Raw genomic sequence first — 18,670 nt, 5'->3', positions numbered from 1 at the left:
ACTTGTTGGGATGGGTAAAGATGCAGAGGAGGACTCGGCTTCGGGTAAGAGTAGCATTGCTGTGAACGACTGCATCCGACTGCTTTCCTACTGCAAAGAGACACTGTGGGCATCTGGGGAGGGGGGAAGGACATGTACCTTATGCTGGGAATAATATGTTGAGCTTGTCGACCCAGTGGATCACAGTGTGCTTCACTCTCAGCCAACAAGCAAGTATCCGGGTCTGGGTCGTTGGCTGAGACAATATCAGGGGAGTTTACATATTGGTGTAAGATAAACCACCAGGATTCGAAATGTCATGTGTTCCGCTGTGACACACTGGCCAAAGCCGTCACCACCAGCCTAGCAGGAGATCTGCTCCCAGATAATGATGGAGAGGAAAGAATGCAAGGTGATGGCTGGTTGCTCCTCTTCAGGACAGGATGCAGGCAGGACTAGATCTTCCTTTACAAGAGTTCCCCACACCAGAGACTGAGCTGGTCCAGAAGCTTCAGGTGCTCTATCTTGGGATGATGCCAGTGGCCAGACCAATAGGCATGGACATATTGAATGGAGCAATAGACAGCCTAATTGGAACTTCCAGCAAAGAGGACTAGTCTCCTGTTGGTCTTTTAAGCTCAAATTTTTGCCTTTGAATCTACGATGTGCATCATCGATGTGTTTAAGGGCTCTCTACTCTCTACAAGGTAGATGCAGCAAAAGCTGCAAATATACTTTGAAGTTAAGATATTTTGCAGTACTTCCTCTTTGCCAGCCTTGCTGTGGGAAGTCAACTAATACTTGTATCATCTTTTGGCAAGTGGGCCAAGGGGGCATTCATTTTTTAATTGCTTCTATTGAATTACATACCCGACTTTACAAGTCTTTTGAAATATGAAATCATTCAGTGAAAAGGTAGAATACAAATGAATAATAACAGTGGTGATGCAGCAAAATGTTGATGAGAAATGTCAACGTCCAGAAAAACCCTTCTTGTTGTACTTGTTCTAATTTGCATATCTTTCAGATTTGTTGAACAAAGGTAATGTTGGAGAAGCATTCTGGTAGAGTGTAGTGTCATTTGTTAGTGTATTTGCCTTGATGGGTCCATGAAATTACATTAGTAATGCTAAAAACCATCAATTTAGGGCAAGACCTAAATTGACCTTTTTTAACCTTTTGACCTCTGCTGACCTACATTTGACAGTGGATGGCTTATGGCTACTTCTAATCACTAGAGGGCTTCAAGACACACATTTTAAGTGGTAGATTGTCATAATTGGACTATTCTGTGGGAAGTTATTGCACATTAAATTTTCCCCACCCCTAAAATTGGGTTCTGAAATTCTTCAGACCATGAAATAGTTTTTGGGGTATAAATAGAAGAAAGCTACTCAATATGCAGGGCTATCACCCCAATTTATTATCTACAGACTTATATCTATCAGAAAAAAAAAAAAACATATGATGCTTTGTCCCCGAGTGGTACCAAATCATGAAAAGTTGCTGGTTATCCCATGGAAACGATGCCATTAATTGGATTTGTGAGAGTTTTGGTGTCTGTCTTTATCAACAGAGGTTTCCAGATCTCTTCATCTCTCCATTTAGACCTTTTTGTTGGCACCATTGTGTAAAAAGCCTTTCTTCTTCTTCTTCACCCTCGCTTTTGCACCAGTTGCATTATAGAAACATTATTTGCACACATGCTGTCTGTCTGTGAAGCCATGAACCAGTGTCCGTCCATCCACCCAAGACTCCATCCAGGACTAGGATGTGTGGGGTCTGTGGGAGCTGTTGGGGCCTCCCATGTAATTTTTAAAAAAGGGGATATCTTGAAAACAATGACTCAACAATTGTAGCCCATTTTCCTAGGACTCTGCTCTTCACCTCTTGGTTGTCTTTTGAGCCATTTGCTATAGTTGCTTAGCTACAGGTGTGCTTTTGTTGTTGTTTTTTTCTTTGTTTTATTTCATTGTTTTGTTTTTGTTAGGATGACCAAAGCAGATGGTCACCGAACTAAATCTGATCTGCTTGATGTTTCTTCCCATAGTTCAAAAACACCTGAGGTAGTTTACCACTGTTGCTAGTGTTTTTGCTCATGGGCTGGGGGAGGTTGAAACTAGAGGGCTGCCTTGGGATTGGGTCCCACGGGACCCAATGCAAATCTGGCAGGACCGGGTGTTTAGAACTTTGCTGCGTGCAGAAGCAGGCAGCTAAAAGAAAAACACTGCGGGTTTGGAAGTGACAGGATCACTCAGTCAACAAAGAAGAATAGTGTAAAAGTATGTGGTGTCCACACACTACTTTCAGTAGAAATAGAATGTCTTTAATTTAACAGGAACAGCAACACAGGTACACAGACACAGCAAGAGTTACCTTAGCAACACTGCATGCCCATATATGGCAGACATATATGAAACCGTCTTCAAACTAAATGTAAACAACGGAATAGGAGCAGTATTCCTGACCAGTGCATCAAAAGACATACTGACCAGTGAAACACAACAAATAAGCCCATGAATCTCTTTATTAAAAGCCTAAATGTAGTTTTTTCACCAGTGGGACGGGAGGAGACACAAAATCAATGCATGTGCGTTACTGTGTGGGCATAAATTCTCAGAGTTTCGCGGGTGCAGTCGGGACTGGAAATGGTACACATTGCGGGAATGGGTGGGAGTATAACACACATGTTGCGGGTGCAGGCGGTAATGATCCAAATTTCAGCGAGAGCGGGACAAAGAATACAGACCCGCGCAAGACTCTAGTTGAAACCATACTCGTGTGGAGCCATTTATGTTTGATTTTTTCACTGTTTGAATAAATTGATTTGGATTGACCCGCACTCTTTAGACTTGGGCTCAATCAGACATTTCACAGTCTCTGTACTCAAAGGAGTCCTTAAGATGACCCATGAGGCCCATTGGTCTTATCACCGGAGTCCACAGCGCGAATCAGATTCAAGTCTACCACTCCCCCTGGATGGGACACCAGTCCACCTAAGGACAGTACGATTTACAACTGGGTGGACTGGGTTTTGTCCAAAGACACAGACAGGTCATGTGACCAGGAATCAAACTCAGGTCTATATTGGCAGCCCAACTTCCTGGTCTTACCACTATCCTGCATTTTTAAATGTTCAGTCTTTTCAGTATGTTTCTGTCCAAGCTAACTTCTGAATCTTGACGTGTTGATACTGAACCGTCTGAACCTTTAGCCCAGTGTTGACAGGAATTAGCAGTCCCGCCCATATGTTCATGTTTGCAGAGATGTCAGCATTGATACCTTCAATCTTATGCATTTATATTGTAGTACATGTGGTGTGAGACAAAAACACTTGCTACATCAGTATCATCCAGCCGACATCTGCCCAAAGACAGATAATGCCAAAAATCCCTAAAGTCATCATCCGCAGGAGCAGCGGACCACAAACTAAGCCAGCGGTGAGGGCCGTGGAGTGGACACCTCCACAACCACCTGATCTGATTCCAGCTTTTCATTTGAAGAGTTTAGATGCAAAACCACAATTTTTTATTTCAGGTAAACATGCACGTGGCTGTTAACTTCACTGTAAGTGTGCAAAATATTAAAGAATTTGAACACATGATTTTGTAATAAGTTTGCTGTGAATTCACATTTTCAATTGAATTTTTTCCTCATTTGAGAAAAATAACCTCATTTCTTACTTCTGTAAACCTGTTAGAGACTCATGGGCACTGGGGTTACTATAGAAACGCTCATGGAAGCTCTAAATGCTTTTAGAAATGTTTATGTGAAGGCACTCTGAAGTGAACCTGCTTCAGAGAAAACCATTAGTGGGGAAAATAAGTATTTGATCCACTGTCAAGTTTGCAAGTTTTCCCACCTACAAACGGGGAGGTGATGGTCTAGTGGTTAAAGCATTGGGCTTGAGACCAGAGGATCCTCAGTTCAAATCAAAGCCTGACAAGGTCCTTAATCCCCTAGTTGCTCCCGGTGTGTAGTGGGCACCTTGTATGGCAGCAGCCTGACATCAGGCTGGATGTGAGGCATTTTGTAAAGCGCTTTGAGTGTCTGATGCAGATGGAAAGCGCGTAATAAATGCAGTCCATTTACCATTTACAAAGAGTGGAGAGGTCTGTAATTTTTATCGTAGGTACACTTCAACTCAGAGAGACAGAATCGAAAAAAAAAAAGTCCAGAAAATCATATTGTATGATTTTTAAATAATTAATTTGCCTTTTATTGCATGAAACAAGTATTTGATCACCTACCAACCAGCAAGAATTTACAGACCTGTTAATTTTTCTTTAAGAGGCCCTCTTATTCTGCACTCTTTACCTGTATTAATTGCACCTGTTTGAACTTGTTACCTGTATAAAAGACACCTGTTCACACACTCAATCAATCACACTCCAACCTGTCCACCACAGCCAAGACCAAAGAGCTGTCTAAGGACACCAGGGACAAAACTGTAGACCTGCACAAGGCTGGGATGGACTACAGGACAACAGGCAAGCAGCTTGGTAGAAGACAACAACTGTTATGATTATTTATTAGAAAGTGGAAGAAACACAAGATGACTGTCAATCTCCCTCAGTCTGGGATTCCATGCAAGATCTCACTTTGTGGGGTAAGGATGATTCTGAGAAAGCTCAGAACTACACAGGAGGACCTGGTCAATGACCTGAAGACAGCTGGGACCACAGTCACAAAGATTACATTAGTAACACATGATGCTGTCATGGTTTAAAATCCTGCAGGGCAGCAAGGTCCCCCTGCTCAAGCCAGCACATGTCCAGGCCCGTTTGAAGTTCACCAGTGACCATCTGGATGATCCAGAGGAGGCATGGGAGAAGGTCATGTGGTCAGATGAGACATGGGGGTGGAAACATCATACTCTGCGGGTCCTCTTCTGCAAAGGGGACAGGACGACTGCACCTTATTGAAGGGAGGATGGATGGGGTCATGTATCGCGAGATTTTGGTAAACAACCTCCTTCCCTCAGTAAGAGCATTGAAGATGGGTCATGGCTGGGTCTTCCAGCATGACAATGACCCCAAACACACAGCCAGGGCAACTAAGGAGGGGCTCTGTAAGAAGCATTTCAAGGTCCTGGAGTGGCCTGGCCAGTCTCCAGACCTGAACTCAATAGAAAATCTTTGGAGGGAGCTGAAACTCCAAACTTGAAAGATCTAGAGAAGATCTGTATGGAGGAGTGGACCAAAATCCCTGTTCCAGTGTGCAAACTTGGTCAAGAACTATAGGAAACGTCTGACCTCTGTAATGGCAGACAAATGTTTCTGTACCAATTGTTAAGCTCTGTTTTTCTAGGGGGCCAAATACTTATTTTATGCAATAAAATGCAAAGTAATTATTTAAAAATCATACAATGTGATTTACTGGATTTTTTTTTTTAGATTCTGTCTCTCACAGTTGAAGTGTACCTACGATAAAAATTACAGACCTCAACATTCTTTGTAGGTGGGAAAACCTCCAAAATCAACAGTGGATCAAATGCTTATTTTCCTCACTGTAGATCGTTTTTTTTATATGTTTAAATCACAAACCAACCAGGTCTTGTGTGACCGCCTCCTTTTTCTTCTTCTTCTTTCAGCTGTTCCCGTTAGGGGTCGCCACAGCAGATCAATGTTTTCCATCTCTCCCTGTCCTCTGTATCTTCCTCTGTCACACCAACCACCTGCATGTCCTCCCTCAGGACATCCATAAACCTCCTCTTTGTTCTCCCTCTTCTCCTCCTGCCTGGTGGCTCCATCCTCAGCATCCTTCTCCCTATATACCCTGGGTCCCTCCTCTGCACATGTCCAAACCATCTCAGTCTCACCTCTCTGACTTTGTCTCCAAACCTTCCCACCTCAGCTGTCCCTCTATGTTCATTCCTAATCCTGTCCATCCTCGTCACTTCCAAAGACAATCACAACATCTTCAGCCCTGCCTCCTGTCTTTTTGTTAGTGCTACCGTCTGTAAGTCGTCCAACATAGCTGGTCTCACTACTGTCTTGTAAACTTTCCTTTTCACTCTTGCTGATATTCTTCAGTCACAAATCCCTCCTGCCACCTTTCTCCACCCACTCCACCCTGCCTTCACTCTCTTCTTCACCTCTCTACCACACTCTCCATTACTTTGGACAGTTGACCCCAAGTATTTAAACTCATCTACTTTCACCACTTCTGCTCCTTGTAACTGCACTATTCCACTGTGCTCCTCCTCATTCACACATGTACTCAGTCTTGCTCTGACTGACCTTCATTCTCCTGCTCTCCAGAGCATATCTCCACCTCTCCAGGATAGACTCAACTTGCTCTCTACTCTCACTACAGATCACAGTGTCATCTGCAAACATCATCGTCCATGGGGACTCCTGTCTGCTCTCATCTGTCAACCTGTCCATCACCACTGTGAACAAGAAAGGGCTCAGAGCTGATCCTTGGTGTAATCCCACCTCAAACTTGAATTAATCTTTCATTAATACTGCGCATCTCACCTCTGTCACACTGTCCTTCTACATGTCCTGCACTACCCTCACATACTTCTCTGCCACTACCAACGTCCTCATACAATATTACAGCTCTTCTCTTGGCACCCTGTCATCAGCTTTCTCTAAATCCACAAACATGCAATGTAACTCCTTCTGACCTTCTCTATAGTATATACGAGTATATCCATCAGTACTCTCAGAGCAAACATTTTAGAAAATATCATTCCACAGAGACAACTCTCACTAAAGTGGTGAATGATCTTCTGCTTGCAATGGATTCAGACACCACTACAGTTCTGGTGCTGTTAGATCTTAGTGCTGCGTTTGATACCGTGGATCATCACATTCTACTCGATAGGCTGGAGATTCATTTTGGGATTACTGGGAGTGCCCTTGCATGGCTGATGTCATACTTGACCAGTCGTTCTCACTGTGTTTTGTACAATAACACTACTTCTAACCTTAATGACATGAAATTTGGGGTTCCACAGGAGTCTGTCTTAGGCCCCCTGCTTTTCTCCCTTTATATACCACCCCTTGGGGACATATTTGTTGTGTGGACCGCTGAAGAGGAGGTATTGCTGGCCCACCACCAGAGGGCGCCCTGCCTGAAGTGCGGGCTTCAGGCACGAGAGGGCGTCGGAGCAACTGGGAGTGACAGCTGTCACTCATCATCACCACATCACCATAAAAGCCGGGCAGCAACTCCACCTCGCTGCCGAGATATCATCTACCACTTAGGTAATATTCTCTGCAGTATCTAAACTGTGACTTACGTCTGATCTGTTTGCAGCCGTTGTCCTGTGGTGCCCTTTCAGCTGGGTTGGCGGTCAGTGAGAGAACCGACGTCCTCGCCTCTCACTCCAACCAGATAAGTGGTTTAACAGGAGCTGCTATTGTGTTTCCTACTGCGGAGGTGGAGGTGCTCCCTCCCGGAGGAACTGTATCTGTGTGTGAGGATTTACTGGGTGTGTATCCACACACCCACCATTAACTGTCTCTGCTTCCTGCCAGTAGTACCAGGTCTGACAGCTGGAAACGGTGGCCACCTGGAGATTCAGGACTTGGCGGCTCCGGTGTTCTTCAGATCCGTTGGCGGTGGAAGCCGTGTGGGACCCAGCTCTTCTCTGGACGGACATCTTCTATCCTCGAGCCTGCCCACACGTCACTTTTCGTATAATTGACTATCATTCTCAAACTGCATTTGTCTGTATTCCATTGTGCACAATTCGCAACATTAAATTGTTATATTTTGGCTTATCCATTGTCCGTTCATTTACGCCCCCTGTTGTGGGTCCGTGTCACTACACTTTCCCAACAATATTGCGGCGTTTTGGGGTTACCTTTCATTGCTATGCTGATGATACTCAGTTATACATGCCGATAACTGCTGGTAATCTCATTCACATAAAATCCTTAGAAGATTGCCTTGCATCAGTGCGAAGCTGGATGTCTAGCAACTTACTTTAAAACTCTGATAAGACTGAAATGATGGTTCTTGGTCCAGTGAGACATTGGCATCAATTTGACCAGCTAAGGCTTACCCTAGGCTTGTATGTCATACATCACACTGACAAAGTGAGGAACCTTGGGGTAATTTTTGATCCTACATTGTCCTTTTGACCTCCAGATTAGAGATATTGCAAGGACTGCTTTCTTCCATCTGTGAAATATAGCGAAGATTTGTCCTATCCTGTCTATGGCTGATGCTGAGACCCTGAGTCATGCATTTCTTTCTTCTAGATTGAACTACTGAAGTGTTTTATTTTCTGCTTTACCGCAGTCCAGCATTAGGGGTCTCCAATTGGTTCAAAATGCTGCAGCCAGACTTTTGACACGAAGCAGAAAGTTTGATGACATTACACCCATTTTGGTGTCTCTTCACTGGCTTCCTGTCCCAGTGAGATCAGATTTTAAGGTTCTGTTACAAACCTAGAAAATTGTTCTCGGACTGGCACCTCCCTACTTAGCTGATCTAATTAAACCTTACGTACCGGCCCGGGCTTTGCGTTCTCAGGGTGCAGGACTACTTTGTGTCCCAAAGGTGAATAAGAAGTCTGTGGGTCTCAGAGCTTTCTCTTATCGTGCCCCTGTTCTGTGGAATGATCTCCCTGCATCAATAAAACAGTCAGATTCTGTCGAGACTTTCAAGTCCAGACTTAAGATGCACTTATTTTCCCTTTCGTATGGCTAGCATACTGGTATAGTATGTTACTATGCTTTTTACCCTTTTAATTCATTTTATTAGTAAACGGAGCGTGTTGCGGCCTCAACTTTATCTAAAGTCTGGGTCTTTTAGTGAAGCTTAGGGCTAGTGGCCGGTGATCACCTTAGTATTTCTTCTGTTTAATGCTGACAAATTATACTGTATTTGTTGTCTTTCTGATGCCTGATTCTGTTTTTTTTCTCTCTGTTTGAGGTGCGGCTCCATCCAGAGATGGGTGTGGTGTCTGTTTCTGTAACCCTCCTGTCCTGTGCACCGGCAACATTTCCTGTATATTCGTTTTGTCAATTGTGTCTGTAGCATGGCCCAAGCAGAGGTTCACCCATTTGTGTCTGGTCTGCTTGAGGTTTCTTCCTCAAATCATCAGAGGGAGTTTTTTCTTACCACTGTCGCCTGTGTTCTTGCTCTGGGGGTTGATATGGTTAGATCTTACTTTTGTGAAGTGCCTTGACAGAACTTTGTTGTGATTTGGCATTGTATAAATGAAATGAAACATTGTATCTGTAGAATCAGAATAAGAATTTCTTTATTGTCCCGTAAAGGGAAATTAGTGTTGCAGCAGGAGCACACAAAAGACGAGGTACACAAAAACAATAATAGAACAATATTAACAGTGAAAATAAGACCCAATTAAAAGTCTAAAATCAGACATAATAAAAACAACCATATTAAAAAGCACCATACACATACAAATGTCAAATGATCAATCCAGAATTCTTGCCAGAACACTATGAAGTATTGCAAAAGTGCAATGTGTGGATGTGCAAGTAAGCAGTAGTAGTGCAGAAAAACAAGAACACCTAAGGGCTAATTGCCATTAAGTCATAAAATTGCACTGGGAATAAACAAGACCTTAAATCTCATAGGAGCCCTAAAACGACAGCCTGAGGGCAAAAGCTCAAACTCTTTTTTCAGTGGATGATTAGGACAATCTAGAATAGCATTAGCCTTTCTCAGGACCTGTCTGTTATAGATAGACATTACCCCGGCCTGCTGACTTCCTGAGATTTTTCCAGCAGTTTTGACACGACTACAGAGACGACGCTTACTTTAGCAGTTCAAGTTTCCGAACCATGCAACAATACAGAAAGTTAAAACAGATTCATTAAAACTTCTATAAAAGAGAGTCATCATCTCAGAAGAAACATGGAAGGTTCTTATCTTCCTCAAAAAGAACAATCTTTGCTGAACCTTTTTGGAAGTAACATCAACATGAGGTTCAAAGCAAAGTTTATTATCAAGGACCACACCCAGATATTTGTAGCTCTCCACCATCTCAACATCAGCACCTTTAATAACAGTTAGTGATGGGAAAGAGGTAGACTTCCTAAAATCAATTTCATATCTTTAGTTTTTGGCACATTCAACTCCAGAAAAGACTCATCACACCAGGAAACAAACTCATCAACAGCAGGCCCATGGTCCTGCTCATCTCCCTGAAGAAGACTAACAATAATTGTATCGTCAGCAAACTGTAAGATGTGTCTGTGACTGAAACTGCAACGGCACTCATTAGTGTACAAAATAAAGAGCAGCAACCGTGAGGAGAGCCAGTGGAAGAGGAGATCATACGAGAAAGAACACTGTTAACTCTCACACACTGTGACCTGTGAGTTAGAAAGTCAGTTATCCAACTAATCAGGTGAGGATCACATTTAAAATGATGGAGGATCCCATCAGCAAGCAGAAAGGGTTGGATGGTATTAAATTCTGAGGAAAAGTCTGTGAATATGAGTCTGGCATGTGTCTATTTATTTGGCGTTATATAAATGAAATGAAACATTGTATCTACGGTGCTTTTTCTCAGCAGGAAACCATATTTTTCACTCACAGATCTTCACCTGTTTTCTAAGCCTAGCTTCTACTACTCTTTCCTATAAGCTGTGGTTGATCACCTTTTTGCCTTGTAGTTACTGCAGCTCTGCACATCACCCTTGTTCTTAAAAATGGGAACCAGCACATCTTTGTTTTTGCGTGGACGAAATTTTGTTCCACTTTGTGCCTTTTACAAAGTGAAATGACAATAAAGAAATCTTGAATCTTAAAGTACAAAAATACATTTCTGCATAGATTAAAATGTGTGCAGTCCATGGTGGGAAATGTTTTTAAAAAAATGAACAGTCTGTAATTTAATTCACATAAACATGATACAGCCTTTATCAAAAAATCATTTGTTAAATCCAGTTTCACACCCAGGTTGTCACATTTTGATGTAAAGTGGCTCGTTTTGTCCGAACGTCAACATATGAAGTGTCTGCTGTGGCATCGCTGTGTGGCACGTAGGGAAACGCTAACCATAACCTTAACCAAAACCAAAACAGAGATGAATGTGTTGAACTGCGTCTCAGACGGGCTGAATTCGAGCCCTTTCTGGCCCACGGGTTGCCGGTTGTCCACACTCACCTCAGTTATTTGTATTTTATGTGTGCTGACTGTAGTTTTTCACTGTCTGTTTCTAATCTGTTTTTCTTTTTTCTGGATCTATTAACGACTCTTTAATGTTTCTTTTAAAAACAACAGCCAAGTCCAAGAATTTTCCCTGAAGGAAAATTAACTTTCCTTCTTCACTCTTTGCTTCGTTCTCCCTTCCTCTCCTCAGTGACTGTATTACTTTGTTCTGTTCATGAATCATTCACAGACCTTGAAGTCCTGCAGATGTTGTTCAGTGCGCACAGTCAAAACAGTTCTTGCCTTTTTGTGTCTTTTGGTTCAGGCTGTGAAAGTGACTTCTGGGGACCCCACTGCACGAACCGCTGTCAGTGCCAGAACGGGGCCAAATGCAACCCGATAACGGGAGCGTGCGTCTGCACCGATGGCTTCCAGGGCTGGCGCTGTGAGGAAACCTGTGACCCAGATTTGTACGGCAAAGACTGCCTGCTGGAGTGCCAGTGCTTCAATGGTGCCACGTGCCACCATCAGACTGGCGAGTGCCTCTGTACACCCGGGTACCACGGAACCTTGTAAGTGGATGGATGGATGGAGCAATTTGCCAAATTAAGTTATTAGAAATATATTTTATGTCAGAATTTTATCAACTGCAGAGGCATTATTTAAAATGGGGACCTACAGTATGCCAAGGCTCAAAACAGTCTCTCAGAGTTCTTTTTACTACAACCTCAATTCCAATGAAGTTGGGACGTTGTGTAAAATGTAAATAAAAACAGAATACAATGATTTTCAAATCCTCTTCAACCTATATTCAATTGAATGCACCACAAAGACAAGATATTTAATGTTCAAACTGATAAACTTTATTGTTTTTGTGCAAATATTTGCTCATTTTGAAATGGATGCCTGCAACACGTTTCAAAAAAGCTGGGACAGTGATATGTTTACCACTGTGTTACATCACCTTTCCTTCTAACACTCAATAAGTGTTGGGGAACTGAGGACACTAATTGTTGAAGCTTTGTAGGTGGAATTCTTTCCCATTCTTGCTTGATGTACGACTTCAGTTGTTCAACAGTCCGGGGTCTCTGTTGTCGTATTTTGTGCTTCATAATGCGCCACACAATTTCAATGGGCGACAGGTCTGGACTGCAGGCAGGCCAGTCTAGTACCTGCACTCTTTTACTATGAAGCCACGCTGTTGTAACACGTGCAGAATGTGGCTTGACATTGTGTTGCTGAAATAAGCAGGGACGTCCCTGAAAAAGACGTTGCTTGGATGGCAGCATGCGTTGCTCCAAAACCTGGACGTATCTTTCAGCATTGATGGTGCCATCACAGATGTGTAAGTTACCCATGCCATGGGCACTAACACACCCCCATACCATCACAGATGCTGGCTTTTGAACTTTGCACTGGTAACAATCTGGATGGTCTTTTTCCTCTTTTGTCCAGAGGACACAACGTCCATGATTTGAAACGTGGACTCATCAGACCACAGCACACTTTTCCACTTTGTGTCTGTCCATTTCAAACGAGCTCGGGCCCAGAGAAGGCGGCAGCGTTTCTGGATGTTGTTGATGTTTGGCTTTCACTTTGCATGGTAGAGTTTTAACTTGCACTTGTAGATGTAGCGATGACCTGTGTTAACTGACAATGGTTTTCTGAAGTGTTCCTGAGTCCACGCGGTAAGCTCCTTTACACAATGACGTTGGTTTTTAATGCAGTGCCACCTGAGGGATCGATGGTTTTTTGCCTTGCCGCTTACGTGTAGAAAGTTCTCCAGATTCTCTGAATCTTCTGATTATATTATGGACTGTAGATGATGGAATCCCCAAATTCCTTGCAATTGAACATTGAGAAACATTGTTCTTAAACTGTTGGACTATTTTTTTCACGCAGTTGTTCACAAAGTGGTGACCCTCACCCCATCTTTGCTTGTGAACGGCTGAGACTTTTGGGGATGCTCCTTTTATACCCAATCATGACACTCACCTGTTTCCAATTAACCTGTTCACCTGTGGAATGTTCCAAACAGGTGTTCTTTGAGCATTCATCAACTTTCCCAGTCTTTTGTTGCCCCTGTCCCAGCTTTTTTGAAATGTGTTGCAGGCATCCATTTCAAAATGAGCAAATATTTGCACAAAAACAATAAAGTTTATCAGTTTGAACATTAAATATCTTGTCTTTGTGGTGTATTCAATTGAATATAGGTTTAAGAGGATTTGCAAATAATTGTATTCTGTTTTTATTTACATTTCACACAATGTACCAACTTCAATGGTTGTAAAAAAAATACTTTGTCCCACCCCTTTTTTGTTGATCCATGTTGAAATTTTAGGTCCCAAAATGTAGTGGAAATTTTTTTTTGCCATGTTTCATGAAACCTGAATGAAAAAGTAATATGTTCACACCTTTTTCTTCAGTCAAATTACTTGGAATGTCATATGGTGAAGCTTTTTTTTTTAATATTAGGAAAATTATCCAAATGTTAGTTATCTTCTTCTTTCCGAATGCTCTCAATAGGGGGCGCCACAGCAGATCATCTGTCTCCATCTCATCCCGTCTTCTGCATCTTCCTCTGTCTCAACCACCTGCATGTCCTCCCTCACCACATCCATAAACCTTCTCTTTGGCCTCCTTCTTCTTCTCCTGCCTGGTGACTCCATCCTCAGCATCCTTCTCCAGATGTACCCTCCTCTATGCAAAGTGTACAAGGGTTAGGATATGTCTTGATTTTTGTGGGAAATTTTGAATGAAATGTTTCTTAAATTCTGCAGTAAAACAGATTGAAGTGTCTTGTGGTATTAGTCAGGCTCACTCTGTGCGGGAATCCTTAAAGGTTTCATCTCCAAAGAAAAGGGTTTTGTTGTTGTTGTTGTTGTTGTTATTGTCCCCTGCTGGCCAAAGGCCCGAAGGAGGATTATGTCGTGGTGATTTCCATCCATCTGTCTGTTCATCCCAAAAATGGTATAAGCAACTCCAATCACATTTGTAGTAGGAATATTATGAAATCTGGTACAAGTCCTTGTTATAGATTGGTAATACACATATTTTAATATCATTTTAGTTGGGCCTATTTTACTAGAATTATGGTCCTTGATTAACAAATCTAGACTCTGTCAGTTTCACGAGTGGGTGCCTGCATTCTGAACTCAACTCCTCACATATTCAGGATGAACTTCAGACACCTTCCAATGTTATCAGAATGTACCAAGCACCAAATGAGCATTTGCTAGCGGGGAATATTGTGCTGTCAGAGCACTCTTGTTAAGTCAGTGTTTGAATGTATATGTATATAACAAGAATAATAATAATAATATGCAAAAGAATTCATCAGTACATGGAAAAATTGCATCCTGTGTCCACAAATTATTGAAAAACTGGGAACTAAGTAATCAGAATGTGGGAATGAATTGTATCATGTCCAGATTCTGTCTTCATTCATTTTCTACACCTGTTTCTTCCATTTAAGGGTCACTGGGGGGCTGGAGCCAATCCACTGGGCGAGAACTTGACACTGGACAGAATGTCAGTCTGTTGGAGATGGACAGACAAACACACGCCCCTGTGGTCAATTTAAAGTTTCCAGTTCTCCGAACCTGCATGTCTTTGGAAGTGGGAGAAAACACACACACACACACACACACACAAAGGACCAGGTGGGAAGCGAACCCAGGACCTTCTTGCTGTGAGATCAGCAGTACTAACCACTAATCCACCTTGCAGCTATCGTGTCTCTTATGAAATACTATTTTGGATTAAAACCTGGCAGTAGCAAGACAACTTTTAGAAGAAAATATGATGTCAACATATAAGTATTAATTTTTTTTAAAGAATTTTAAATGATATAATCTATAGGTTTTTGTCGCGAGAGCAGGAAACACGAATGGCCTCTTGTGTTTATTTATTTTTTGTTCTTTCTGTGCAGCTGCGAGGAGTCTTGTCCTCCAGGTAAATATGGCGCCCTGTGTGAACAGCGCTGCCCCTGTCAGAACGGAGGAACGTGTCATCATGTCACCGGCGAGTGCTCGTGTCCCGCTGGCTGGGTGGTACGTTCTGCATGACATCACACACGCTCTGAACAGAGTGAGTGGATTAGTGCTCCACATTAAATCATGGGTGTGTTGTGGGAGCAAAATAATTCCAGCAGATCATATTATCACCTGTCATTCCCATTAATAGCTGGAACCTGGTGCATTGCTAAAAAACAGAACAAAAAGTGCATCAGAATGGAATCAGCTGGCAGAAGAGACATAACGCTGGAAGTTACCGTAACTGTAATAACTGTTGGAATAACACCAGTGGCCTCCGCTGCCACCGAGGTCCAGCTGGTTCAGTGTGGTTGTGCGTCCACACATTTTGTCTGATTGTGCGTCCCTGTGTGCAAGTGGTGGACCTGCTCTGTGAGTCTTTCTGATGTGATGTTTGTGGGACCTTTGTGTGTGTGTGTGTGTGTGTGTGTGTGTGTGTGTGTGTGGTTCCTCCTCAGGGTCTGGTCTGCGAACAGCCGTGTCCGTTTGGATCCTTCGGCATTAATTGCTCCCAGGAGTGCACCTGTCGTAACGGAGGCCTGTGCGACCACATCAGCGGTCAGTGCCAGTGCACCGCCGGCTACATCGGAGAGAGGTAACGTGCACGGCGTGATTATCTGGAGCTGGACTGTGACGCGCAGGGAATTAGCCGCTGCTTCCGCGGATATTAATGCAGTTCAACACGGAGAAAAACAAAGATAAGAACATTGCGGACTCGTTAAGAAACCGCAAATACGGGGTTTGTTTCAGCTCATTATTGGCTTCTGCATGTTAAAAGCACTAAATACATTTCTATTGTTTAAGAGAAAAGTGTGCACAGAACTGATTGATGTGACGAAGGTGAAGGTCACTGATCACAGACCCTCTAACTTCAACTTCTTCTGAGTGACAGCAACCAAACCACAAAGCAAATGTTTCCAGTCTACTTAATCTGAGGTCAGAGGTCAGATTTTTTTTTAGGAAATTATGAAAGTTATCAACAAAGAAAATCATGTGAACACTTTAGTCTCAGGTGCCAGAAAGATCTGACTTGTCACTTTTATCTTTGGTTTTTGTGTCCATAATGGCACCTATCGTGGTTCGCATTACAACACGTTAAGCCCAGTTTATGCTACTCCGTAGCCACGCAGAGCCCTCTGCATCATGGGTAACCCCATCCGAGCACATCTCCAAAAACTATAACTAGACGTCGAGACGAGGGAGACCACACGGGATGTGATTGGTCCACTAACAATGACATTTCACTTTTCTGGTTTCATCATCAATGAGTGTCATGAGTTCATGAGATAGTAGACCAGTCCTCACGAAAAGCATCACGCCCCCTGCTGTTCTGGCAGTGAATTGCATTGCAACACCCAAGAGCCCCGATGGAGAACATCGAACGGTTGACGACTGCGTCAATGTGATTGCGTGGCCACAGAGTTACGGAGCAGTAGAACATAAAAAGGCCTTTAGTCTGGAGACACCTGGATTCAGTTTCAGTGTTTGCAGTCATATCATTAACACTTCTGACAGTGTTGTTTCATAGCTCGCACCACTTGACCCCGTACGCTCACCGCCTGAGGAACGCACACTGCCATCTTCAGAAATGAACGTCGCTCACTGCCGTTATACATCTGGGAAGTCGGGTCTTCTCAGCAAAACATCAGTTGTCCAAACAATCTGGACAATCTTACCAACACATAAAACTGATCACGGGGAGGTGATGGTCTCGTGGTTAAGCGTTGGGCTCGAGACCAGAGGATCCTCGGTTCAAATCCCAGCCTGACCAGAAAATCACTAAGGTCCTTAATCCCCTAGTTTCTCCCGGTGTGTAGTGGGTGCAGCCTGACATCAGGGTGAATGTGAGGCATTTGATGTGTAAAGCACTTTGAGCGTCTGATGCAGATGGAAAAGCGTGATATAAATGCAATTCATTTATCGCCACTGTTTGGATTTATCACCTTCTCATGGCCAAACTTATCCTCCTTCTTAGCTAATTCCATGAATTCTGCCTTTTTGCAGGTTTTTGTCTTGATATTTCTTTCATTCAAATACCCGCAATAGTCTTTTATTGTCTGTCGTGACAAATGTCCTTAACTGTGATAAATCGTATTGATCAACCCTGAAAAAAGAAAGTTCAATTGGTAACACTCAAATGAGTTAAGTTGATCCAAATTCAATGAAGAGTTTGGAGCAACTTAATTAATTAATGTTACCAGTTGAAGCAGTTTCATCCAGTTTTCTCTTTTTTCAGTGTAGAACATTTGAAGACAACATAATGAGAAAAGTATGTTTTTTTTTTTTGTTTTTTATAAGTTTAACAAAAACAATAACTTACTTTCTCTGACATCACGGTCAAGATCAGATTTAGAGGAAAGCATCTCTTAATTGTATTTTATGCTGTTCATACTGAGGTTATGATTGCAGGGGTGGTGGCCAAGTGGTTAGTGCACTTGGTTTCCGTGCGGAAGCTTCCTGGTTCAAACCCCACCCCAGTATCATTTCTCCAAGTATTGTGGAGTTGTGTCAGGAAGAGCTTCTGGTGTAAAATTTGTGCCAATTCAACATGCAGATCCACCTCGGATTTGCTGTGCTGACCCCGAGTACAAATATAGACCCACACGGACTGGTTTTCCCCGAGCAGGGGAGTTGTAGAGTCTAATCCACTGTACCTCCTCTGGGCCTGTGTAGGACTCACACCCTCGCTGTAACTATCAGATGGGCATCTTATAATTTTGACATTTATTGACAACTAGTGCAGACTGTATGGAAGATTGAAACGGAGCTGATGTTATCGTTGACCTTTAAACGTGGTGAAATAGGTTTTTTCCACCCTATAATTCAAGCCTGAAGTTTGTCACACTGAAGGTCAGATTAGATGAAAATGCTGCCAAAAGCAGTTTTCAGTCAGAACTAATAAGGTTCATAATGAAGCTGCAGCTTTACAATTAAAGGAAAAAACAAAAACAAAACACCGGTCCTGAATTGACGGGTTTCCTGCTGTTTCAGGCTGCTTCGCTTTTGGTGTAGTCAAATTCTCGCTGTCGTCAGACCAAAATAATAGGTGCAACATTTGTAGCACTTTTGCACCATTAGAATAAAATCCTACACATTAATATCCTCAATTCACACGGCGACTTTATAATAGTTGCGTTACTCGTACACCGCTGATGTTTAAGTTAAAGTTCACCCCCCTCCTCTCTTTCCCCATCATTATTCTCAATTGGGCCAAATTACTTCGAGTCATTTTGGCTCCGGACAGGTGAATTAGACTACACGGAATAATTCTGAGATGGAGTTCTAATGGAATTAGATGAGTGGTGACAAAGTCTGGATGATTTAAACGTGACACTGAGCAGAAGTCCTCACTGAGCCATTTTTAATGGAGTGATTTGTCTGTTTCTTAATGCTTTCAGTTGTGGACGTGTTGGGAATGACGGCCAGACATCAGCCGAACGTAGATGTTCAATCATCTCGAACACTTTCCCCTCGTTCCCGTGTGCTTATTTTCCTCCGTGTGGTCACTTTGGATGGTTTAACCCTGAAAACCTCTCGTTGATTCAGAATTGAAGCTCTGTTGTCCTAAT

At 42.8% G+C, this 18,670-nt stretch overlaps 1 protein-coding gene across 1 annotated transcript in view; it reads left to right on the top strand.

The window, feature by feature from the left end:
• The window catches only part of LOC117521924 (multiple epidermal growth factor-like domains protein 11), a 253,072-nt gene that overhangs the window by 152,214 nt on the left and 82,188 nt on the right, over positions 1 to 18,670 (top strand). Inside the window, exons 5-7 of the mRNA XM_034183290.1 lie at positions 11,393 to 11,639; positions 14,999 to 15,119; positions 15,560 to 15,696. Of these exons, the coding sequence (XP_034039181.1) occupies positions 11,393 to 11,639; positions 14,999 to 15,119; positions 15,560 to 15,696 (505 nt within the window). The remainder of the gene's footprint in view (positions 1 to 11,392; positions 11,640 to 14,998; positions 15,120 to 15,559; positions 15,697 to 18,670) is intronic.

Source organism: Thalassophryne amazonica, chromosome 2, assembly GCF_902500255.1.
Source record: "Thalassophryne amazonica chromosome 2, fThaAma1.1, whole genome shotgun sequence".
Taxonomy (NCBI): domain Eukaryota; kingdom Metazoa; phylum Chordata; class Actinopteri; order Batrachoidiformes; family Batrachoididae; genus Thalassophryne; species Thalassophryne amazonica.
This window is presented reverse-complemented; position numbering and strand designations above follow the sequence as displayed.